This window comes from Bactrocera dorsalis, chromosome 3 (assembly GCF_023373825.1).
Source record: "Bactrocera dorsalis isolate Fly_Bdor chromosome 3, ASM2337382v1, whole genome shotgun sequence".
Lineage (NCBI taxonomy): Eukaryota > Metazoa > Arthropoda > Insecta > Diptera > Tephritidae > Bactrocera > Bactrocera dorsalis.
Window position 1 is genome coordinate 88,283,031 of NC_064305.1, and position 27,658 is coordinate 88,310,688.

The 27,658-nt window shown below is 35.3% G+C and overlaps 1 protein-coding gene across 1 annotated transcript in view; it reads right to left on the bottom strand.

Annotated features, from left to right (window-relative positions):
* Positions 1-7,441: 7,441 nt before the first annotated feature.
* The window catches only part of LOC105229402 (regulator of G-protein signaling 17), a 63,194-nt gene continuing 42,977 nt past the window's right edge, over positions 7,442-27,658 (bottom strand). The window contains exons 6-9 of the mRNA XM_049451068.1: positions 18,434-18,514; positions 18,292-18,353; positions 14,516-14,804; positions 7,442-14,451 (exon numbers count right to left, since the gene is read on the bottom strand). Of these exons, the coding sequence (XP_049307025.1) occupies positions 14,361-14,451; positions 14,516-14,804; positions 18,292-18,353; positions 18,434-18,514 (523 nt within the window). The 3' untranslated portion in view covers positions 7,442-14,360. The remainder of the gene's footprint in view (positions 14,452-14,515; positions 14,805-18,291; positions 18,354-18,433; positions 18,515-27,658) is intronic.

Genomic DNA, 27,658 nt, shown 5'->3' on the forward strand with positions numbered 1-27,658 from the left:
TGTTTACAGAGTCGGTTAGGAAATTTTCTTCGAAACAGTTGGACCGATCTACTTGAAATTTACAAACAACCTTTTTATTTTTCAAACAATGATCGAAGGAATAATATTTCGATTTTTAACTTCCTTTACAATTAAAAATCTTTCACAAAATATAATTATTCTTCAGAAAGCCGTTTTTTCGTCCAAAATTAAAATGTTGATTAATTCTTCAATCATTACTTCTATTAGTCAATAGTTATAATAAATATTGAGATAATTTTAAGCCGAAAAGTCTGTTCTCCGATATCCTTTTTCGGAGCGCCTAATAGGGATCGTCCACCGGACTAAGGGAGTTCAAAAATTTTCAAATTGGATTACTGATTATTAAAGTACAGAAAATTTGGTGAATGTACGTTATTTTTATTAATTTATTAAGTAAAAAGCACGTCTGAAAAAATCAATGAAATTTGCTAATGTTAATATCTCTCAATAGGGAAGACGACATCTTCTCTTATCTTAAAATTATCTGATCAACTGTTGTTCTCCATACCTCAAATAGTTCTTAAAGCTTCTATGGATCGAATTTCAGAAAGAGTGCTGTAAGTAATGTAAAATTACTGCGAAAGGCTAACGCCTCCTACCAAGAGCCTTGTTTTACATTATACAAGTACTCGTATATTCGAGGTAAATTATAAAAAGAAATTGTAGTCTTCAGCTGGGTTATCTTCGCTCTCATCAAAAAATATATATGTGCAAGCAACAACAAATTTATCTAGTTGAGACCAATTGAGGCAAAACCACGCTCTATTAGATTCATGCCAGTTGCTTGGTCGATTCAACACTATCCAAGCACTAGCGCATCAAAGGCACAGCCACCTCTACTCCACATAAATATCACCACTTCAGCATTCATTAATACCGAAGCGCACGAAAGTTGAATTGAATTGTATTTTCCAAGCGCATCCCATATATTATGAAATGTCATTATACGTTATATTATTAATTTCTTTCATTGCATTTTGTGATTCATAAAAACCTGTGCAATATTTAATTGTCCGTTTCTATTGTCTTTGGCGTTGAAATGAGTGCAGATGTGACAGGATATGCACGTGTGGCAAGTACAAAAAACACCAAGCTACAATGCTAAGTAATTCACAAACACACGTACACATGCACGCTGTAATTATACATTTATGCGCTGGCTGTTATTCATTCACGCATGCGCGTCCATACATATTTCCGTATGTGGCCACTTAAATACTTACAAGCGATTACTTTGTCGCTAAGTAATGAATAATGAATGGGCCACATTCCCATAATGTTTTATTGATGAACTGCCACGCAACGGCGGCGGCGGCGTCGTTGCCACACTAAAAGATAGTTGGGCATTTATGTATGTAGTTATGTGTACGTGTGACTGCTGGTCCCTCAGCGTCCAGCATCTTTCACAGCATTTTCACTATTTATTTACACTTATATTATATATGGTACATATTATATATATATTTATGTATATGCGTATGTGTTTGTGACATCACTTTGTGGCGATTTTCCCACATTTCAGCTTTGTCCAGCCCAGCAGGTGAAATTGGCTAAGATTTATATGCTTATTATAACACGGGATACATAGGATGAAGATGAGTACTTAGCTGCCATTTTCAACGGCGTAAAACACTCGGGTTGTAGGTCCACGTCCAGCACACAGTAAAGAAAATATAGCAGCCGTAGCTGATAGTGTGAACGAAAACCGTCGAGAGTCGATTCGGCGCCGTTCGCAGCAACTCGGACTTACGTATGGAACGACTTAGCGCATTTTACGACGAAATCTTTAATTGAAAGCGTACAAAACTCGGCTTGTGAAAGAACTGAAGTCGTTCGACTTTCCCAAAAGACATCGCTTCACTCTATGGGCCCATAAAACTCGAAAGAAGATCCGAGGCTTTCGAGCCATATTTTGTTCAGCGATGAGACCCATTTCTGGCTCAAATGTTGGTGTCGTTTGTTGGCCTGTGGAATCATCAGTCCATACTTCATAATTAAACTTAATCGTCAATGGCGACCGTTATTGCGCCATAATAACCGGCTATTTGGTGCCTGAAATTGAAGCTCGTGATCTCGGCGACATTTCAAGAAGAAGAAGTCACTTCCCACATATCGCATCAATCAATGAATTTATTGAGAGAAAACTTCGGTTAGCAGCTACTTTTACGTTAAGACGGTCGATTGGCCACCCAGATCTCGTGATATCACAGCGTTGGTCCTTCTGTGGGAATATATAAAGTCTATCGTCTAGCCCGCTTCGATTCCGTCCTTGAAGCAAAACATGACGAGTGTCATTCGCCAGTTACCAGTCGAAATGCTCGAACGAGTCATCGAAAATTGGACTCAACGGAAGGACCATCTGAGACATGGCCGCGGCCAACATTTGAAAGAGATAGTCTTCAGAAAATAAGTGCGAAAGAATTTTATTTCGAATGATAATAAACATTCCTCCTTTAATTTGAAGTTTTTATGTTTTTTCCTTAAAAAAGTAGGAATCTGAAAATGGATCACACTTTATAGAAACGTAACATCCGAATATATTGGTTAAATCGGATCACTAAAGCCTTTTGATGGTATGCAAACTGACGGATTCAACTGCATCGATCCAAACTTTTTCATTTGACAAAGTTTTTTGCTCTAACGCTAATTTGGTTTCCGTTAATATTACCACTGGGATGTTGGCTTCATCACTCACCACAGTCATGCACACGCATGCGCTCAAGCAATTTCTTCAACGCTGACCATAACAATTAATAAGATTTCAACAGCACAATTTACTTTTACCTTTTTTGTACGCGAGCAATTTAGGAGCGTCATTTTAGCACGACAGCCGTACATTAATTCCACTTTTTTGCTGCAGACTACCGACTAGCAACAGCCATACGGTCTGAGGGTGTCACGAAGCACCAAAACAAAATAAAAAGCAACACGGTAGCCAGCGCGGTAAGAAGATGCCATGACGGCAGGAGACGCTCAGAAGAAACAAAAATGTTTAGGCCAAATATATAGTATATATATATGTATATAATATATGTATATTGTATGTATGTATAATATATACAAAAATATATATGTGAGAGCCTGCGAATATTGTAACCGCACATCAGTTTTCCAATAAGCACGCATTGTTCGTTTTCCTCTGCTTTTTAAGTCTGCCCGCTCATCGAATTTCAAATCGCGCCTCGTCTAATACGCTCCCAAATGACTTGCCGCGCTGGATCGACCGTAATGAGCCAAGACACTGACAGCAATGTGCGCGCGCTTGCACGTGCAGGCACTTCCTGCACCGCGCACACATCGCATGCCCCCTCCCAGCGATAGCGCGTGCAATTTGCTGCCACAAACACACACACACACACCAGCGCCGTTAGCCGCTCAAACCACTCCCAATTAATTTATTAATTTATGTGCTTTTAATTTCATAAATTATTACCTGAGCGATATTCGTCGGCATTACAACAAGTGACAACAACGGTAATAAGCCACCGCAATGTGCACCGCCCCGCGCTGCTGTCATAAATGCCACAAAATGCAATCTCTTCACTAAGCGCTCAACTTTTGACTGGTGACGGCGCGCAAAGCCACCAAAGCAATGTAGTGGCTGCATGTGCTTGCGCTGTTGTGGTTTTTGTTGTTTTGATAGCCATTGTTGCATTTACTGTCATTAACGTGATTTGACGCTGGCGTCAACATTTCCAGCCGCGGAATGCGGTTGAGTGCATTCGACTTTTCACCATCGCAAATCCCAACCAGCGACCATCAGACGGGCCGAAGCGCGATCACCAATTATAATTGAATCCAAATGAATTGCCCGGCGAATCCCGTAACTGGCAGCCACAACAGCAACAGCAGCGGCAGTAGTTGGGGCGATTGCTGGCGCAAGGGCCGCGGGGTGTCGGGCAAAAGCACACCGTGAATGGAGTCATTAAATGCGACAATTTCATTTTTAATGATGCGACAATGCGACAGTGTGACAATTGCAGTCGCACACAATCTTACAACAACATACATACATAGATATTTCAGCGTTCCAAGGTGCTGATAGTCAGTCAAACGGTTAAGCGCGCTAACTGTAGTTAATCGGTTGTATTTTCGCATCGCTCGCATTTTTCAACACAATTTTAATTGCTTACAACAAATATGCCTCAAAATGGGAATATGTGTGACCTAACAGAAGAATATAAAAAAGGTTTATTTTCAACTCGAAAACAGTAACAATAAATACAGAAAACCCTTGCACGGAAGGATATACTTGTAGTTGGAAGGTCTGCGCTAAAAGCCAGCAAACTAATGGCACGTAGAAAATGTTTACCAGTTTTAATTTTCTTTGGCATCAAATCACTCAATGGGACATTAGGTATTTATACTTATGTATATATGTTTAATTAGTAACCTAACTAGCCGTTATACATTTAACAAAATCAAGCAGTGCAGACCTCTATAGGTGTATTAACGTAAAGCTAGGAAAGATATGTACCATCATGTGAAATGTATCAGCCATTTTCATCATCATACTTAAAAAATTTTCTGGAACCACTAGCACACTAGATATCGTATATAAAGTCAAGTAGTTGTTATAAGATACTCAAGCTTATTTAAATTCGTCTGCTAAATGTATTTTGCTAAGTTGGTAAAACTGTCCTTAATTACTAAGCCAAATATGAGCGCGATCTGACAACCAATTTGTTGACAGCCATCAAAGATGGTTGAGAGATCGTTGAAAACATGCCTTGTTCTTAACGACCTTTGACATTTTCAACTAATGAAAATATTAAATAAACCATATTGGTGTTTGAAAATCGTCAAGTAAGTGTTAGAAACGTGGGAAGAGACCGCGACATCTTTCGTGAGTCCGTTCGAATGATTTTGGTGAATATTTTGTGTACGAAATGTTTTGTTGCTCGACTTGTCCCGATAAAGCTGATTGTTTTTTAAAAAGAGTATCGATAACAGGTCCCTTTGGACACTTTTAATCATGCGAATTCCGATCCCACATTCTTGAAGAGTATTATAACTGCCGATGAGCCATGGGTTTATGAGTTCCACATGAAAACAAGTCAACAATCATCGGAATGGAGAAAAGCCGCTCTAAAATCAAAGTGATGCTCTTGTTTTTCCAATATTCGTTATTTGGTGCATCATGAATTTGTTCCGGAGGGACAGATGATAAGTAAGGAGTTCTATTTGGTCGTATTGAAGCGTTTCCGTGAGAACATCCGTCGAAAACGGCCGTAATTGTGGAAGAACAATTCATGTATTTTACACGATGAGAATTCACCTTCGCATCGAGTCAGCAAGGGGGGAATTTGGTAATTTGAGTAGCCAGTCATTTAGAAAAACTATCTAGAACTCACTCACGACTAACTAAAAACATCGATTAGTAGCGAAGTCTATAACTGGCATGTGTTAATTATCAAACGATCGCCACTTGAAGTTAACCCCGTCATTGCATATTTCAACGCCTAAAACGAGCCATGCAATTTTATGGAAAAATAAACTGCTGTGTCAATGGTATCATAGTAAAATTATGTTGGTATATATTGTGACAAAAAAGTACCCGGACATTGTAAAGAAAACGCAAAATATTAATACACTTCCTCGAAAAAATTTTGAAAAGCAATTTTGAGAAGCCTTCAGCTTCTTCAGCGAATTTTGTTTTATCTCTTCAATCGACTGAAAACGAGTTCCTCGAAGCGGCAATTTCAGTTTGGAGAACAAGTGGTTTAAATTCGGTCACAGTCGTACTCTTTTTGAAAAAACTTTATCGGGAAGAGTTGAACAAGAACGCATTTCATACCCAAAATATCCACCAAAATCATTCGAACGGCCTCACGCGACAGTTTTCAGGCCCCATAAGTATTCATCACTTTTTTAATATTTTAATTAGTTGAAGAGGTCGAATGTCGTCCAGAACGAGTCATGTTTTCAACGATCTCTCAACGATCTTTGAACGCTTCGTACCACTCGTAAACTTGTGTTTTCGACAAAACTAAATCACCATAAGCCTTCTCCAACATTCGCAACGATTTCGCGCGCGAAATTTGGTTTCGTTTTTCTCCCTCTATTCCGAAGATTGCTGATTTATTTGGATGTTAAGCTCATCGGATATAGTCCGTAATTTGGTCGTTTTTGATCTGCTAAAATTCTACTTTGAGTCAGACTTAAAAAAAAATTGTTTACAAGTACACACTTTAATCGAAAAATACTGTTTCGAGAAAAGCCAGTTTAAGGATAAACTGATGAAGCTGATTGAACTGAGCGGTTACTGTTTAGAAGACTGTAGCTCAAAACCCGCACTAGATATCGATGATGAATATTTCATAGAAGCTGTGCGTAACTTAAGTATTGCCATATTTGCTTAAATAAAATCTTCAATAAAAAGTCATAACATTTTTTTTAATTGTTTAATTGTCTTTGCATTATACTTTATTCTTTTTATTTGGTATTAATTTTACCATTTCTCCTTTTGTTGTGTGTTTTATATTCATTTATGTATTTGCGAATTTAAATTTAATGCTAATTACAATTTAAATATTATTTGCTGTTGTTTACCCATAAATAATTTTAAATCTGTTTATTAATTTCTTTGCTTTGTTTTTAAGAATTTGCGTTTGTTTTACATACTTAACTGTATTTGTTACAATTAAATTACCTAATTTTATATGAGTGTGTATTGAAAAGTGATTTATTGAAAAATTCATATATATATATATGTATATATATTTATGTATGTATATATTTATTTACGTTTAATTTGTTCAATATATGAAATGCTTATTGGATATTGGTGATTTTGCTTGCGGGTTTCGGGTGGTTTTGGTTTTTCACTTGATTTATGTAGTTCGCTCTTCATGCGTACATATATATGTATGTATATATGTATGTATAGCAATGAGATTTTAGGTTATATTATTTGAGAATCTAAGAATTTCGTTCATGTTTTTATTTTTAGTGGTTTTTTGGTTTTCTTTTGAATACGAAACATTTGTTTTTATTAGTTTTTTGTTGTATTTGCCTTTAAAACTTATTACAAAATGTTTTTATTGCAATTATTTTATACCTTTTAGTTTCTTTTTTTTTTAATTTACACAAATAAATATATATGTATGTAAATCCGTTAGTAGTTGGTGATTAATGCCTGCTGAGTTTTTAAGTGTGGTTGAGAATTCTTGCTTGAGTTGCCATTAGTAATTATAATAGAATGATTTTTGTAGAGGCTATGACGCCATCAGAGTGTTTGCTTTCGATTTTCTAAAAAAAAAATATTTTCGAATTTTTTGACTTCCGGTTCTTTTCCAAAAAAAAAGGATTTCCGATTTTTTGACTTCCGATTTTCTCCAAAAAAATATTTTCGAATTTTTTAACTTTCGATTCTTTCCCAAAAAAAAGTTTTCGAATTTTTTGACTTTCGATTCTTTCCCAAAAAAAAAAAAAAAATATTTTTGAAATTTTTTAACATACTTTTTACTTTTTTTAATATTTTGTGCTGTCAGTAGAGTGTTTGAAAAGTTTTAGAAAGTTGTTTACCGTTATAGTTGGGTAAAGATGTAGCCAATTTATTTGCATCAATTGTTTATTGGTCACATCACATATTCGCCTAGTCTTTATATGTTAATTTACTTAATTAATTTTTTTGTCAATTTTAATTAATTTATTTTTTTGTCAATTTTAATTACTAATTTTTTTCTGTTTCCTTTGTTAATTTACTTAATTAATTTTTTTTGCCAATTTTAATTAATTAATTTTTTATTAATTTTAATTAATTTTTTTTTTTTATTTTTTTCTTTTATAATTTTATGTGCTAAATCTAATAACAGTTTAATTTTTTTTATTTTTGCTCGACTTACGAGTGTTAGTCATGTACTCGGTTGTACATGTGTCAATCAATTCCTTTTTTCATATATAATACATTGCGTGCTGGTGTGTGTGTGGTTGCTTCTAATTCTAATGTATGCATATTTTCGAAATACAACAACACAGATTATATGTACTTTTAAAGTTTTTGTTCATTGTGTGGTAGAAAAAAGCTACTTTTTTGTCGTTTTGTTTTTTTTTGTGGAAAAATAAATATTTTTAGATTGTATTTTATAATTTTAGGCAACATTTTTAATGATTTACATTCAAAGTTAAAAATAAGAAGTAGACAAAAGTGATAAAACTGAAATAAGTAAAAATTATTGAAAATATATTCTAAATTTGAGCTATCATTAATGAAATAAAAGTGAGGGTTTTTGAGAATTATAATTATTTTTTTTTTTTTTTGTTTTATTTTACTTCTGACTTTTTCTTGTTTTTTTTTGTTATTTTTCTAATATTAATACACTTTTTATGTTGTTGTTGTTGTTATTATGTAGTTTTAATATTTAGCACGTACACATTTTATTTGCGCTTTGGCAGTGAATTCAAGTATATTTGCGTTTATGTGTGTGTTTTTATTTGCTGATAATTCGCAAATTTGCTTCTATGTTTTACTATTATTTTTCTAGATAATTTTTGAACGAATACTGAAATTAAAAAGTGCTCAATGAAATCAAATATGAAATTATTAACCAGTTAAAATTGAGAGTAATCCAACCAAATTCTTCTTTTTGTCATTTTTTCAGGCTGAAAGCGAAGTAGATGCTCCAGGCGACGTGGCTTAACCACATTATCTGAAAGCTCCGCGTCTCACCGTTAGAATTACCATAGTGACTTTGGCACGAGACCTCATAGTTCTTGCTCCGAACTTTCTTAGTTTTGAAGCTATATGATTGCCAAATTTCCAAATGGTTGAATATTATGTCCAAATCTACTATTTTTCAGATTTCACCGCATCTTGAGGCTGACCCAAAGGATAACGAATTATCATCGATCATCTCTTTGGCAATTTTAAACCCACTTGCAATACTGTACGTGCGATTGCTATTATGACAAAATCTATACGATCATATGAAACTGCACTAGTTTAGTTAGGATAGGTACAGAATTCGCACACTTTCGAGAAAGATATGTCTCTCTAGCATGATTTCCATAATCTAATGTTCCAGAAAATATTTAAGAAAGGTACCACTCAAGCATTCAGGAAGAAGCTGCAACCATATGCTGATGGCAACGTCAACATGATGATAATTAAAGGAAAATATTAGGTCGTTCACTAAGTAATTTCGTATGATGACAATAGCAGATCTTATTGAATTTTTTCACAGCCAATTTCACACTTAACCGTTTTACCGTTATATATTGAAGCAGCTGATATAGTAAGCCGTGTTTGTAAAAAAAATATCTTAAATTATTTAAAATAGCGCACAAAGTCGAAGATTAATTTTGAAGCTTGACATATGGGAACCCGTTTTTACAGAACGAAAATTGCTTTGTTGCATTAACGACTGTGTTTCGCTTATCAAACGTCACAGAGGTAATACATTTTAGAAGCGTATTGTTGCTGGCGACGAAAAGTGGGTTGTTTACAAGAATGTAAAGAGTCAGAGATCTTGGAAAAATCACTTCAAACAACTTTCAAGGCGAATAGTAAGCAAAAAAAAAATAGTAAGCAAAAAAAAGCAACAATATCATGACTACCTATAAAGTGTATTGTAATCAGCTGGACATATTGAGTGCTGCACTTAAATAGAAGAGACCAGAATCCATCAATAGAAAAGGTGTAGTGTTCCATTAGAATAATGCGAGACCGCATAAAAGTCGCCTTGTCAAAAGCTTTTGCAGTTTGAATGACATGTGTTACCACACCCAGCATATTCTCCAGACTAGGTACCTTCGAACCATAACTTCTTCCAGTCTTTGCAAAATTTTTTGGTTGGGAAAACCGACGCTTCAAATCAGCATGTAAAAAACTCAGCTTTTTGCCCGGAAGTATCAAAAATGTTATGATCTCGTCTGAAAAATAGATCAAATTACAGAATAAATATTTTCATAAAAAGCTTTACAGAATATGAAATCGTGAACGACCCAATATATTTAAAATGTATTTACATTTATGTAACAAGAACGATATTTTTTCTAGCCTTAAAACCAGCTAGAATTGCAGCACTCCCTTGCATACAACAATAATATAATTATAATAAATAAAAATTATAAAAATAAAAGAAAAAAAACGAAATATGTTACTTTTTGTAGAAATTGAAATGAAATGAATATATTTCAAGAAATTTTCCTAAATAAATTATAATAAAATAAATATTAATTGTAATTATTAATTTCACAATTTTATTTTTGGTTTGCGTTTTTGGTATGAAGTTTGTAATTTTTTTATGCATTAATGGCTTTTAAGTGTTTTTGTTTTATTTATGATTTTTTTTTTTTAATTTTTTATCATTATTTGGCTAAATTTTTTGCACTACTTGACTTAGGCAAACCATTAAATTCATAAATATATATAATTACTAATAAATACATTTACATACATTTTCACTTTGCTATAACTAAGTATTCATGTACCTTTATTTACTATGCTCATTTATATTTTTATAAAAAACAAATCATATATAATTACAATAATACAATCGTATAATGCGTACATATACATATAGTAGGTACAGTAATTATTATAATTATATTTGTAATTATTTCATATTGACTACATCATAATCATCATTCATTATGCATTATGCATTATTTAGTAGCACAATTTAGTTTTGGAAATTAAAAACCATCATCATCATAAGTATTTACAAAATGCTTTCGATGTAAAAATTCATTTGTTTTTGTTGTTGTTGTTGTGGCTAATGTTGCGGTTGCTGTTTTTGTTGCTGTGATTGCTGTTGTTGCCACGCACCAAATGCGTGAAGCCAAGTTTTCGTGAAACTATAACTCTCACTTTTTTAATGAAAACAAAAATCAAAAAACCGCTTATTTTGTTTTTTTAAGTTAACAACAACAAAAATGTAACGCTAACAAACAAGTTACCTTGCAGGCATTGTAAAAAAAATATGCACACAAATATGCATGTGTATAACAGATAAATTTATAACTAGCTCGGAATTCTTTGTAACTTTAATTTCTTTAATTTATAAACTAAGTAACATAAATTGTTTAGTCGTAAATAATTATTGGAATTATAAGATTTCGCTTTCGTTTCAATTCAATTTTTCTTTTGTAATACGCACAAGGTGGAATGGCACTTAGCAAATGAAAAACAATTTTTTTTATAAAGAAAAAAAAGAAAAAAAAAAGACAAACACATTTTTTTTTAATTTTAGAAGGCGGTTAGTAGCTCATTTGAATACTCTCTATATATTGGGTAGTCGAAAAAGTCTTTTCGTATATCTCCAGTGACACCAAACAACGCAAAGATGGCAAAAAGTGGTCGACCCAAACGGTACATATTTGTTTATTTTTTTATTGGTATAAATATAAAAATAAGTTGAAGTTTGATTAGAAATACTAAGAGACTTTTTCGACTGCTCAAGAGTGGTCATAATTTGTACCTTCGATTTATATAAATACATGTGCCTTAGCACTGAACTTGAAATATATTTTCTACTAGAAACTGCTTTAATTAAAAGTTAAATAAAGTTTAGCTTCATCGAAAATCGTCTAAATAATAAAAGTATTTCTAATAATCCGGTAAAATTAGATAGAAATATGAGTGAAGTTACAAAAATCAACAACAAGCCAAAAGTTAGTGAATATGTTCAAAACATGATGAAACATTTACATTCCAAAACTGCTCATCGCTCTGATATGTGGAAAAATATATTTGTGGTTGAAGGTCAAACATTTTTCAAAAAACATTTTTATAAATGTTGAACTAAACGCTAAGCTACATATATCAAACAAAAAAATATATTAGACGAATATTTATCCTAAAATTATTTATAAAAAATTGCTGAATACTATTTCTGAACTTTAATATGGAGTATTTTTTCACATATCGAAATGATGAGGACTCGCAGTATGCTCATTTTATTTCTTTTAGGGTGCTGTACCAGTGTGACACTTTCAAAAAAATAATCGATTTTTTTGCCTTCTCGGTATTTTATAATTTCAAAAATATCCAATGAAATCGGTAAGATCGTATCTGGAATAGGTTTTTAATGGCAGCGTTCTAAAGAGCAATCGCTCGCAGGTAAATAATTGATTGATAATTGAAAAATTTTCTGCAAACGAAATTCTTCAAAATATAGTTATGATGTTAGATTAAACGAGAAAATGACCGACCGACTTTAAAACTGACTATTCTTGAATATATTTACTATACAATGACCACCGATTGTTTTGATTGGTTGAAAATTGTCAATTTAGCATTAAGAAAAGACAACTTTTTTACTAAAAAAACGACACTTTTTTTCCTAACTACGCAATTTTGTTAATTTTTAATATTTTTGAAAAAAACGTAGGTCTTTGTATAGGAAATACTTTCAACTTTAATAACCTTTTTTGAACTTTTTTGTCTCAACTACGCATTCGGCCGGAATCATGTCAGCAGTTGGGAAACTTGTTTATTTTTTGGCACTTCCGAAGACAGCACATAACTCCGTTATTTTTCAATATTTTTGTAAAAAAAAAATCTTAAAAAATAGATAAAAATATACTATATTATGTCTAAAGAACTTTCAAACATTCGTTCAAATATTTTCTTTTAAAATTAATAACGAAAATCGTCTAATTTTTCATGGGTTACACTGGTATAGCCTCTTAAACATCTTTTGAATAAATGCACTAATTATCAGCTTGTTAAAAACATATTTAATCTCGATTTTCTATCTAGACGGGATTATAAATAAAAGAAAATTATTTTTCGGCTATTACACATAAAACGTATAGTTATAACTACCAAAATAAATAGCCCAAATACATGCCTCCAGTTTGTTAAGACATAAAAAATGAGCAGAAATATATATTTATTACATAAATATGTCTAAAAACCACTTTAGTTTAACAAAGAAAAACATTCTGTCAGTTAAAAAAAATTTATTTTCAAAAAATATATATTTTTTATAAATATATATTTAATAAACAAATGACAACTAACCACTTTAGTTTATTATTTTTAAAAAATATGTGCCACCCGCATCTTGAGCGTAGATACATATGTAACAATCAACATTATTGCACCTTGAATGCCTCCCAGGCGCCTAGAAGCATGCTACAACAATTTCTTGGCGCGCTTATGGCGACCAATTCATTACAAACAGTCGCGCTGACTAGATTTCATTTACATACACACTAAACATATAATCTCGTGATTTGCACTTTTATATTTTGTTGCGTTTTCCTTACTTACTGCACATTTATATAACTTTGGTTTTGTTTTTTTTTCGGTTTTTAATGTTTGCTTTTGTTTGCTAACGGTTTCCAGGCATGAGTTGTAGCCAGTTGGCATTACATATGTAATTTGTGCGCATACAATTCGTTAGAATGTTTTATTTGTTGTGTTTCTTTTTTCTTTTCCCACCCACACACTTCTGCTCGAAGTCCCGCAAATCGCTTTGTGCCCTTGATTTCCATTAATATTTGTGCCTATGCCATTTACAATTACTTTTTTTCATAATAAACGGTTTGTCATTTAATATATTTATATTTTTAAGGAATTATATATTGCTTCATTTTTTAATTTTTTTTTAATTTTTTTTTTCGAAAATACTATTTTTTAAAAACCGTGGAAATGTGGTATAAAATTGTTAAAGCACACTCATATGTGTATGTGTTAGTATCTTTTAGCTTTCGAGATATTTGACGCATGCGTGTGCAAGTTGCAAGCAACAGTGCTGTAGTAACGGTACTCTGCTTTGCATTTTGGCACGCAGCCATACATACATACATACACTTAACTGCCGATCATGCGCGAATTCGCTGCTTGCATATATAAAAATAACTCAGTAAGTATGTAAGTACATAAGTAAATAAGTCAGTGGTACGTAAGTACGTATGTAAGTAAGTATTAAGTATTCCGCTTGACGCTTAGACCCTAGTAGGAAACTAAATATTGTAGCAAACCTTCAATCTTATATCTAGGTGTAGTAGATCCTTAAGTCGTACCCTTAGACATTAGTGCTTAATGCTTACTGCTTAAACGCTTAGTCCTTACTTGTGTCTAGGGCTAGAGCTTAGTAGCTACTTATATACTTAGTTGTTGCATTTCTCAAGCCCTGTGCGAACACGCTTTATTGTTTCTTTCTTTGTTTGCTATTTCCCTCCAGCTTCACGCGCCCCTACTTGAGTTACAGCGTTGCATGCAACTTATTCTCCTAATCACTATTTTTTTGGATGTGCTTCTTAGTTTCTTACTTTTATTAGCGCCCGCCTTCTTTCAACACTTTTCCCGCCCAGCTAGTTTAAGCAATTGCTTCTGTTTGCTCAGCAAACATTGACACTCTGCTAGAGCGTTCCGTTGCGCGCTCTTAAGTGGGACTGTCTGTTGTGGAAGCCGCTGCCGATAAGCTACCGTCTTGCAACTGTGCCAGCGCTTTGAATTTCTGCGAGTTGAGGAATCTGTCGCGATGTAGAGAAACTTTTATTGAACCTGCGCGCTTAAAGCAATTTACGAAACACTCACCTTGGATATGAGTCTCGGTGCATGAGCGTGTAGATTTGTATTTGGGCTTCGTCGAAGGTATGCGGTGTCGGCTCCACCATATTGCGATTAACGATCTCTCGTACGCGCGAGTCCAGCGATACTTCACGCGGCGACAATATCGAAATGTAATCCTCGTAGATGAGGCGCGCCTTCTCTTCGATCGCTTCGGGACTGCTCTCCTTTTTCAGCTCCTCGCAGGCAAGCCAAAACAGTATGTTCTCTTCGCTGAATTCGCTGCGTAGGAAGTCACGAAACACTTTGCGTCCAGCTGGAAGAGTAAATTGGTGAAAGAATATTTATATAGTGTTAGGATTATGAAGATGAATGCGTTAAGAAAAGTGACATTTAAAATATTTTCAAGTCGTACCCGAAGCTCAAATATTTAAAACTATAATTTCTAGTCGAGAAAACCTAGTTATTTTTATGCTCTTTTTAAAGTAAGGAGAAAGTGTATAAAGTAATCACAATTTCAAACTGGAAACTTTGAGTTAAGAAATTATACTGACACGGATATGAGTTAGTTTACTACTACATTATCAGCCTCTTTTCGGTGCCTAGTCATAGCGGAATCGCTGAAACTACAAGCCGATGAGATAACAGGAGAGAGCACTCTTACCCCCCCTTCATCGGAATGGGAACGAGTTGGACCTCCGTTATCCTCTTGCGTTCTAGCACTGGGTCCCACTGTCGCGCAGAGGCTGGTCACGAAATCAACACTTACTAAGCACAGGAACTTGGCCCTCTGGACTAGTGTAGATCGTAAGAGATCTTCTCAACTATTTGTTCTTAGCAAATTCCATTTTGCCGCAAACGTAGGAGACATAACTGGGTATTGGCCAACAGACATAGAGTTGGATGCAAATTCTCAAAGTTTTATGAAAAAAGTTGAGGTAGAAACATTCAGAACTTTCTCCTCCATTATCCACTATTGCAAGACTGAGGTTGAAACATCTCGACAGTCAAACCTTTGGCTAATCACGAGACATTGCCGAAACCGAAATTAACCTTGTAAAAAAATTTGTGATCAACTCAAAACATTTCGTCGGTTCTGGTGTGAGAGTATTTATAATAACTTTTAAAGGAGTGGTGGGTACCACAACGGTTGAGCGTTAAAAACTGCCCAAATGAGGTCCTTTTTTACGATCAACCATTTAACTTAACTCAACCTAATATAAACCTCACAGTTCCATTGGAAATAAGCAACTTTATACTATGTTGAACTGACTTAGTATAAGTCTAAGCTATGTCAAACCTCTTAAATATATTTATTACTCGAATTTGGATACCTTTGATGTCGCTATATTATATCGGACTTGAAAATTAATAATTATTAAAATTTTCAAGTTAATTATTAACTTGAAAAGAGTCTCTTGTCTGTCATATCAGAGCCGTCTCTAGTATCGGCACCCACACTGAACCTCAAGTAAATTATGATATCACTTCAAAAGTACTATAGCTATAAATATTTGTAGAAAATACAATGAGTGGTGAGACATTCGGGCAGTTGACCAACACAGCTGCTATATAGCAGTTGAGCTGTCTGCGCCAAGATAATCAATTAAAGCCACTTGGCCCAACATACTTGAAGGCAGAATAATTAAGCGCCACAATACCTGTATAAGCACACACAAAGTGAATATGAATCATTTTTTTGTAGATAGCAAAGAGACAGGGAGGAACTCTCGCTAAGTGTAGGAAATTATTTAATCAAAATTTTTAGCAGTGGTGAGGGGGAAGGAAATTAATTGCGGTTACGTTTCCGCAGCGGCGCAACACGCAAATCACTGTTGACTGGCACCGGCGTGGAACGAAAGAAAAACAACAACAACACCAACAGCAGCAGCAATGAGCCATGCGACAGGTGAATCAGCAATGCTAATGCAGCTGTTAAGCGTAAGGGCATCGCGTGCCTGAAATGTTTTTGCCCAGTTTATTTGCGGAACATTTGTTGGAGCGCGCGTGCCATAAAAGAAAACGAAATGAATAATAGCCAGGTATGTATCATAGTATAAACGCATAAATTCGTGCACACACACACACACACAGCTGGCTTCATGGATTCACATTTTTTGAACGTTCAACCGTATGGTATACTTATCTCCTGAGCTGCCACTTTCAACAACTGCTCGCTGGCATTTTGTTTATTTCGGGACTCTTGCAGCCGAAAAGCAACATTACAACAAAAGTAAGAACAATAAATAAGAAGAAGAGTAAACAGCCGGCGCTAGTTAGCGGCCAAAGTAAACACAAATGTCAGCGAAATTTCTTCAAATGTCACCAAACTCAGCTCACTCCGTTGGCTCGTGCAACTGACAGACAGACGTAGGGATTGGCATTCATCAGCCAAACAAACAAAAAAGCATACAAGTTCAACAATCCATTTGACATGGCGGCAAGCGAGTAGTGGCAGCGCGCAGCGTAATTGCTTACTATTGATTTAATTCCTCAAACTTGTCGTTAACTTGAGGAAAATTTTTTTGTTTACTAAACTAAGCATGAGGAATCGCTTCCGTCGAAGGCTTCGGCGGGTACTCGCTGATTGGTGTGACTGCTAAAGTGTTGATTTATCGTACGTTTGGGTCCTCATTTCTGTTGTTAGTGCACCCATCTTATGCTTATTAATATTCGCATATTATTACTTTTGTTGGCATTTGCATTTCCAATCAAAGGCGAGTTCTTTGTGTGCATATTTATGCATAATATTTCTTTGGTAACAAAGAAAAGTTATTAAAATATGACAGCTAAAGATTTCTCGAAGCATTTATAAGTCGCTTCATTGTTATTCAAGGTCATGGTAGGTTAAGCTTGTATTATCCACAGATATTTACGAATAACTCTTGGCTGTGGTAACCAAATGCAATGGTTCAGTGGAATTGAATGTTACTCATACGCCCTTGCCGCCTCCTTTGGAGTAAGTTAAATCAAAGTTTGAATTTCAATGTATATGGAATATAAAATCAGATCAAGAATATTGCAAACTCATATTTAATCAAACGACTACGAAGTATATGTATATTCAAATTTTAAATTTTTGTTAAAAATGAGTTATGGAAAATAAAGCAATGCTTACATGTTTTGAAATTCAGGCTCTATGGACATGAAAAGCAAGTACAGTTAGGAATACAGTTATAGCACTTTTTGAAGGTTTTACATACTCATCTGTGTCGAGTATATTTTGCCATATGCGTTGTTACTTTCTCTCAAATATTTGAAAGAGAGCAAGGTCCACCCCAACTATGGCCTTTGACACCATCTTGCACATAGTGACATCGTGGGAAGTTATAAAAGTTGCTATCAGACTAAGAGAGTCTGGGTTCTTAAAAGAACACGTATCTGAACACTCGGATATTTTCACACACTTCGACTTCATACCGGATCATTTGGATCAAGGAGTCGCCAAACCGAATTCTGGCGACTCCTTCTCTACCCATTTACCGATGAAGGAGTTGTGGGTCGGAAGAAGCCGTTGGAGGTGAGGTGCAGTGAACTTCTTTACGGCTGGGTCAAAGTAGGGAGAGAAGGATGTTGGAGGGGTTTACTGTCAGGAGCTCTCATCATATAATCAATGTGTTTCTATTATTCTCAGAAAATTCCAAAGCAATTTTCTTTTTAGTTTAAAATAGTGTTTTTGAATCAGTTTTCCTTTGAAAATTAGTTACCAACTCAATAAAAAAGACTGTGTCGACGTTATTATAAACCAATTTTATACAAAAAATTTTAAATGTGACTACAAAAACTCTGTGTTATTCACTTACTCGCATTTTTCATTAGCAAATCGAAATTTTTACCCCAACTTCGTATTTCCTCGAGACTGGGTCTATAACAAAGGGAAAAAGTGAAAACATTTTACCACATATAAAGCATAATATATGGCAATTTTAAATTGTTTATACTCACTGTTCACCGTCCAAAAGCAAATCCACGCTCGCTGGATCACGTCTTGTTGGTGCATTGTCTTCCGCATTTTTTATTGCCAAACTGGAAAAAGCAAACAAAAAATACGTGGAATTCAAAATAAGGTTCATATAAACATTCACCCACAATATATACTCCCATATAGATACATATGTTTATACATACATAATGCCACGAATATTGTTTTGCAATACAAATTATATTTATTCATAAAATAATCTGTTTGGATTTACATACACATGTATGGATGTATGAGTGCGTATATCCTGCTTAATAATATGTAGTAGAGATATATAAACTACATGGGTATTTCCATTGAATACATACACAGTCAACAAAGTTTTCTGCATAAAAGCACTCATGCCGCGTAGAGTTGAGAAGCGTGTGCGACCAGCTGTTTAGCTATTTAGCATAAAACTAAATCACAGATACTGTCTGCGGTGACTGACTGTTGTGTAAATTCATCGTGAATTCAATTAGAGCTGGAGAAGGTGAAGGCGAAGGAGAGCCCGGTCAGAGCACTGTGATCGTCGTGTATGTGCGTGCTGCGCGAGCATCCGCAGTGGTGCGGTGGGAGTAGGTGGAAATGAGAAAGGGAACGTTTGGCATAATTGCCTTAGCACATACGTCCATGGTTCTATATACACTTTTGGAGAGAGTGGGGTCACAAAATCTGCGATAAGCGCACACGCGAGTGCCCATCAACAGCGCTAGCATAAAAACCATTTTTAATTTATATACATAAATTGTAGTTTATACATGTGTGTGTGAATGTATTTAGAGGTTGCTTGTTAAAGTACATTTCCCTGTAACATTTTATTTATTTTCTTTGTTTGGCGTGCGACCACATGAAATGTGGCAGAATCGTAAATTTAGCATTACAGTGCCGAAGTATGGAAATTCAGATTTTTTTTAAACAGAATGTGAAAGGCTTTTAAGGTGATAGAGTGTATATGGACTAAGTCTAATTTGGGTCGTAACATATCTAATTTTTTCAAATAAATTTTTGAAAATTTTGTTGAGTTCTGAAATAATTTAATCAAAATAGAACTTATATTATATTCTCACTGTCTTCTCCGAGGGTTACTTTTAAGATTGTATTGAAAAATGTTGCCTACATTTCGGCACGAAGAGGAAAAGTACTACAAAAAAAATGAAAAAATAAAATAATAACACTACCTTACAATAATTTTGCGAATGTGGTATTAGAGGCTGTTTCTTGCCAGTTTTAAACGGCTGAAACCGAAAATTATAGTCTACTTTTCTTAACACGTAAGGTTTTTTGTGTTGTAGTAATGGAATGTATGGGTCCAACCACCACTTTTACTAAAATGGCAAAATTGATGCATGTGATTAAAAATTTTTAAACTCAAATTTGCTATCAGCAATCCTCAAGGGCCCCACAGCCTCTTAGCATAACAGTCACAAAATTTTCCTTCAAATTTGTTGAGTAGTGCAATTAATTAAAAGCAACGCTAACTTTTTTTAAAGAATTTATTTCAAAGACTAGTAAAATTCTGACTGCTTCCGTTGCCTCTATCAATTAAAAAAAAGAAAATCAACGAACAGCTGTTTCTTCTACAGCCTAAGGGTATGCTACACTTTTCGAAAAGTACTTATTTATACTGAATCTATCTGAATCTGAATAATAACTAAATCAAAAATATTAATGGAGGTATTTATAATTATATTTTACGTCATTGATCACATTTATCACACATTTCTATACAAATCTGCGTTATGTCGCCTAATGCTTTTCTGTTTATGGAATATTAACTTGTATGCAGCCGCTTGTGATCGGTGGCACAGTTGAATTTATGATGTCAAAGTGTTAAACTTTCAAAAAGTTAAAATATACATATATTTCAAACTTTTAAATATTAAACTTTTTTCAACTTGAGAATGTCAGCGAACTCATTTTGTCAACTCGGTCTGCCCAGGTCTATACGTGAACTAATTCCTTAATTGTTAATATATCGAACTGAGATTTCGCACTTTTTCTTTACTTCTCCAAAAGCCGCACATTTGTTAAAATCAGCGATATCGGTTCACTTTAGCATATAGCTGTCATACAAATTGTATGATCAAAATCTAGTTCTTGTATGGAAAACTTTTTTATTTGTACAGTTATATTCACGAAATTTGGCAGAGGCTATTATCTAAGGCAACGCTACAATCTGCCAACATATTATTAGAGTCGGGTTAGAAAGCATATAGCTGCCATACAAACTGACCTATCAAATGCAATATAGGAACCCATTTATACACTTTTATGCCACAAGTACAATGTATTAAGCTTCGTTGCAGCCAAAGTTAAACTATTTTTTCTTGTTTTCTTGCTTTATTTTAATTTCACTCCACTACATACTTTCAAAAACCCCTTGAACACCAAATATATTTATTTTTAGCAGAGCTTCAGCATTTCATTTATCCTCACTATCAGTTTTCACCTATATTTGTGCATATATACTGTATGGAAATTTATTTTTACTCGCTTATCATTTCGACAACACGTTTTCCCATCTGGTTTGCTTTGCTTTTTGCTTTATTTTACTGATTTATTTTCAAACTTTTATCAACCGAGTTGTTTACTTCTTTCAGTTATTATTTTTGTTTTTATAGATAAGCAATTATCTAACATTCAATCGATAGTTTGTAATGCGAGTCAAAATCGATAAACCTAAACAATAATTTCTACACAACAATGTGCCAGTAGCTGAAACAATTCTACAGTTTACACTAATCCAAACCAACGAGGTTAAACAATATTTGTTGTTGTATCTATAAACATTTTGTTTGAGTAATTGTTTGCGGTTTCACTTTAATTATCATTTATTAGCGCTGTCACCTACAAACTTACCTTTGTTTCAATTTCTTAAACAAATTTCGCCAACGTTCACTCATAACGTCTGCCACAGGTACCACAAACACTATTATCACGTTGCCGAATGGTCATACAGTTCGATTTTAGGCAACAAATTTCAGAGAGAGATTTCGTTCGTTTCGTTTCATTGCATTTCCTTTGTTCAAGTCAATCAATCATTTGCCACATTAGCACCACCTCCTGTAGTCAAGCGTATGCACACGAAACTATTATTAAGCAATATCTTATTGTTGTTGTTGTTGTTGGCGATCATTAAAACCACACCATCACTGGCCGAGCTGAGGAAACCATTTTTCAAAGCTTAGTCAACACACTGCCATAGGCACACGCACACTCACACATACACAAGCACGCGCTTATCCATCGAAATGAAAGTACATTATTAATTATAGTTACTCATACGCCCGGCTGTACCAGTTGTACCATTAAAAAAGCACTGCAACTATGAAAGCAAGCAGCGAAGGAAGTGTTGCGCGGAGGTACCGCAATATGTTGAAGCATTTTGTTGCTTTAACTGCATAATTAGCCAAAGTTGTCGGCATCAGTGCGCACTCGGGCACTAGTGGCAGTGCCGTCAAATGGTAGGCCGCATACAAATTGGCTCACACCATAGTGTTGTTGTTGTGCACAAGAACTGAAATCTCGCTACAAAACTTTCGATTCATGCGGCACCTCGACCTCGGCGACGAAAGCGCGAGCCAAGCCGGGTAGGTGTGAGGTAACTTAACACCAACCATTAGCTTGACATTGCTGAGGTTTCGCTTACAGTGCTCCTAGAATACATTACGAGTGCTTGACTGCCACCAACAGTTGCATTTGTTTTATTACTTATATAGGTAAGCTTGTGCTCGTAGGTGTGCACATAAGTGGCTCAATGGCTCAGTGGCGTATGTATGCGGTACAAAGACATTGGTGATGTTCGCATTGTTGTTGTTTGTTTGTTTCTATTGTTATTGTTATTGTTGTTGTTTTGGCACATTTAAGGACAATATTGACATGGTGCTTGAGAGGGATCTAGATACACGTACACATGTATATATGTGTGTCAGTGGAAGCAACTATGCGCACACATTTGAGCCCGCATATGTAAATACTTGTCTGTACTTAAGTAGTATAATGATGGGTAAATATGTATGCACAGCAATGGTACATGCACCATTAGGAACCTGTTGCAAGTGTTGCATGTACAACATGCAATAAATAAGTAGAATGAAATCACTTAGATACTTTGGTAGGATAGTCAGCAAAGGGTTAGTGAAGACCACCATAAACTTAAAATGCTAGCAAGGGCCCATATAACACAATTTTAAGGGAGATCAGTGATCTTTATGTGATTAAAAAGAACTACCAGTGCGATTTCTAAGCATTGAAGACGTCACGGAAGGCATTCTCCGGAAGAGCTTTGCATGCTACTTGGATCTCCTCTGTCGTCTCAAAATGTTTGCCTTTCATTGCATTTTTCAGGCAAGGAAAAAAAGAAGTCCAAAGGGCCACATCTGGGCTGCAGGGTGGCTGCGGAAGCGTTAGGATGCCGGCCTTGGTTAGGTAGCTGTTCACAAAAAAGGCGATGTAAGCCGGGGCGTTGTCGTGGTGCAACTTCCAATCGGCTGCGATGTTTTATCGGACCCGATTTACCCTTCGTTTGAGTCTTTTGAAGACTTTCACGTAAAACTTGGTTTACAATTTGTCCAGGAGGAACAAATTCATGGTAGGCAATACCTTTGATGTCAGAAAATACAATGCATATTTTTCACTTGAGATTTGCTCATTCTTTCGGGCTTCATCCCGGCCATCCAAACACACCACTTCTTGCTAAAGCAACATCTAGGAAGCCTGCTTGATCATATCAAACGTCTTTGTCGCAGATTTACCGATTTTCGCACAGAATTTAATCGCGTACCTCTGCTCTAAGGAACCCTGCATTTTCGGCTTGCATCACTCACAGAAACACGTCGCGCGAAAATTTGTCCTGACTCTCCAGGTGCTCGGGGACAACTGACCAGCCATTCCTTCGTTAGTTAGGAACGCCCTCTACCGAATCCAGCCGGTGCGCGCACACGATCCGAAGTACAGTCGCGGCTCAAGAAAGTCAGTCCTATTATTTTCCGGACAAACCCTGTAAAAACTGACTGATCAAAATCAAGTCGGAAGCTTCGGAGCAACCTTTTTATTATTTTAATAAATTATGGGATCGAACCATAAGATGAAAATTGGGAAACCTTAGGCTAGCTCTGAACCATAATTATCTCTAATGGGATTTATCATGTTAAAAAATTTGTCATGTGTCAGATATAGATCAATCAAAATGATAATTTTTGTTCCTATATCGACCTTTATGTTCAACACTGGTTTCTTGTATCATCCACTCAAGAAATTTGTAGTTGATGTCATAAAATTAGAAATGTGAGAGATATAATTCCTTTTCTTACCACACTTAGCAGACCAAACTCACCGTCCCTCATTCTATTAAGAACCCTTCTAACTAACCTAGCCCAGAAACACCGATACTCACTACTCTTTCGCATTTCTTTCCACAAGTGCCTAAGGTAGTATACTTCCTCCCCTCACTTCGGTTCTCATTGTTTCAGAGAAAATCCGCAAAGCCGTCACTGGTTTCCAATTAAAGTCACACCTATTCATAGCACACTACTTATGCATTGCGTTTTTAATTCCCACGCGTAGAAGGGCAAATAAAGCAAGCAAAGCGTAAAAGGAAAACTAAAGTCAGTTTTTCAACGACTGCCAGCAAAGCCTTCTCAAGTGTCGCAGGCGAAATGTGAGCGAATGGCTGTGGACATGACACTGATATGCAAACGCATAATTTATGTATGTGTGCGTTTATATGCGTGTGTGTGTTTGCATTTGAAAGCATGTCGAATGGTGGCATGTGTTTTGGCAGGTTTATTTATTTACATATATTGTAACGACAAGCGGAACCTGTTCTGTGGACAGTGGGACAGCGCGCAGTAACTACGTTCGTCTGTATATATACTATATATAGGTAAAAGGTATACAAAGAGTGCTGAAATGAGCAAATTGAAAAATAGCATAGTTTTCCGTTATTGATTTTGGACATGAAAACTAATTGCTTTGCCATAAATGGAAGCTTCAAATGTAAATATAAACTGACAGCCAATTACATATAACAGCCAAATGATTTATACGACATTTCCACCGGACTTTGAGCACATTTTTCACTTAACGTCTGGTGAACTTGCATTTATAACGCAAGCAAATTGACAATATAATGTTGATGGATTCAGCAAAAATTGCAATTATAGAAATCGTACTAGAATACTTTTTGTTATTTACGACGTTTGGCTTGTAAGCCGTTTTGTATAGTCTAAGATTTCTTCTAGTTATCCTAATGAAGATAATTTTAGTAAAATATGCTTTTCTTCTAGTTTATTATTTTGTATTTCCGGGCTTCTAACCTTCTCAAGAAGTCAACTGACTTGAGCATATTTTACTATTAATAATTTGATGCTGAATACCAAACACAAGGTAAGTTCCAAAGTAAACAGGACTTTTTGAATCTAGCAGCCGCTGATGGCGCCATCTATATATCGACTGGTGCATTAGAATCTACTCTCTTTGTCGATTGTGCAGTGAGAATTTCATGACATTTCATGGATTGGAAGTGAAGTTATTGCGTTTTAAGCGTCAGTATGTTTGTGTTATTAGTGCGAAAATGAGCTTCGAAGAAAGAGCCAACATTAAATTTTGTTTAAAATTAGTAAAACTTTTACCAAAACGTTTCAATTGATGAAAAAAGTTTATGGCGATATTTGTCTATGCCGTAGCAGAGTGCTTGAGTGGTTTCAACGTTTTCAAAGTGGTCCTGAGGACATAAATGACGATCAACATGTGGGTCAATCAAAAACCGTTATCACCGGAAATTCCATCGAAACCGTGCGTGAATTCATCAAAAATCAGCCGAAATTATCATTGAAATTTATGGAAATGAAATTGAACATCTCCACAACATCGATTTTTCGCATTTTGACCGAACATTTCTGCTTACGAAAGGTGTGTACACGGTTTGTTCCGCACAAATTGGCTGACGACCAAAAATTGCTCGGAATCCAACATTCGAAGGACGATTATTTGACCAAAAATCAAATTTGAACCATTGACCACTCCCCGTATTCACCTGATGTGGCACCGTGCGACTTCTTCCTTTTCGGAAAGACGCATTTGCGCATGAAAGAAAAGCGTTATGCAGACGTAGATGACATTCAAAAGACCTAAACCGGTGTGCTGATGGCCATACCGACCAACAAGCTAAAACACTCGTTCGACATGCTTTTGGATCGTGCAAAAAACTGTATTGAAACAGAATGAGACTATTTTGAATAAAATAAATTGATTTTGCCGAAAAACCCATTTGTTCGTTTTTTTTTTGTTTTAAAGTCCTGTCTACTTTGTAACGCACCTTGTATCTTCTTTGAAATCGTTCTTTAAAACCAATTTTATGCAAGAAAATATAGGTTGCATGCGCTTTCGCGCTTTGATTTAATAGAAACCTCTTTTTTAAATCGCAAAATTGAGGTATTGGCTACAAAATAGGTTCCCTGGCAAAAGGTGGTGGAAGAGTATTTTTATACTCTTGCCCATTAGCACCCATATACCTAATATAAAGATTTCTTAGCTTTGGGGTGACTTTATACCGCACATATCGGCCAATATGTGAGTTATCCTGTGGTCGTAAGAGAACGTATTTTACTCATAATAGTGTATCTTTTTGCGTAAGCTAGATAAATTTGAGCGAAAACTTGGATTAGCCCCTATATAACTAATATCAGGATTTTCGAAAATACGGCTGACTTGTCTCTATATGATAGGTTTTAGACCTTAAAGTATTTTCCTGGATTCTTGCAAGTTGCAAGAGCGAACTTAGCCCTTCCTTACTTGTTTTCTTAGAAATCACACCAAAATATTATTTTACAAACACAATTATTGACAAGTAAATGATTTTTCTTTAATTATTTAATCAATGGATAGTACCCGAATGCAATAAAGACAAGATTTCTGTATCCTGAACTTCCACTATACAAAAATTAGATGTTTTCCTCAGTAGTTTTGTAACCATTGCCAAACAGCAGATAATCGAAAGTAAAACAAAGCTTCTCACCAGTTTTTAATCTTATAAATCCTTATTGGACAACGATCAGCAAGAACTCCTGCAACTAATGAAAGATGAGCTTTACTGAGGGCGAAAAGCTCACAAATGCCATCCAGTAGTGAACCTCATGAAGTCAGCGAAGCTCTTTGCCATTCCGCAGTTAGTGAGACTGAGACTATCAATCTCGTAAGCCTTGCAGTTTGATTGAATTAATTTTGACATCACTCAGGTATAGGTAGTATTTGGGAGCTGGTGTAATTCGTAAACTGAATTCTCATATTTTCGGCATTAAACTATAGTATAACCAACATTATACGTTCAGCCGAACTATTATCCGATTTAGACAATTTGTATACTCTCGCAACAAGTTGCTTAGGAGAGTATTATAGCTTTGTTCACATAACGGTTGTTTGTAAGTCCTGAAACTAAAAGAGTCAGATATAGGGTTATATATACCAAAGTGATCAGGGTGACGAGTAGAGTTGAAATCCGGATGTCTGTCTGTCCGTCTGTCCGTCCGTCCGTGCAAGCTGTAACTTGAGTAAAAATTGAGATATCATGATGAAACTTGGTGCACGTATTTCTTGGCTCCATAAGAAGGTTAAGTTCGAAGATGGGCAAAATCGGCCTACTGCCACGCCCACAAAATGGCGAAAACCGAAAACCTATAAAGTGTCATAACTAAGCCGTAAATAAGGATATTAAAATGAAATTTGGCACAAAGGATGGCATTAGGGAGGGGCATATTTGGACATATTTTTTTGGAAAAGTGGGCGTGGCCCCGCCCCCTACTCATATCTCAGGCCTTCCATAGGCCTTCCTTACTTGTTAATATTGAAATAGTATACCTCAAAGGCACGATTTTTGCGGCGATATATTCATTGGTGCTTGATTTGTATGCTCTAAAAGTCATCTGGAAATTAAAATTGTGCTATATGGGAAGTTGACGTGGTCATAGTCCGATTTCGCCCATTTTCAAACTATATTATAAAAATATTAGGTCATCGTTATACACCAAGTTTGTTATGGTACTTTATGGGTTTTCGGTTAATGGCTACAGATATGGTACTACAGAACCCACATACCAAGTTTCATCGAGATATCTCAATTTTTACTCATATTATAACTCGACTTGTCATCCTGATTATTATATACATATATACTTGTATATACACGTATATAGAGCGGAAGAGAGTAA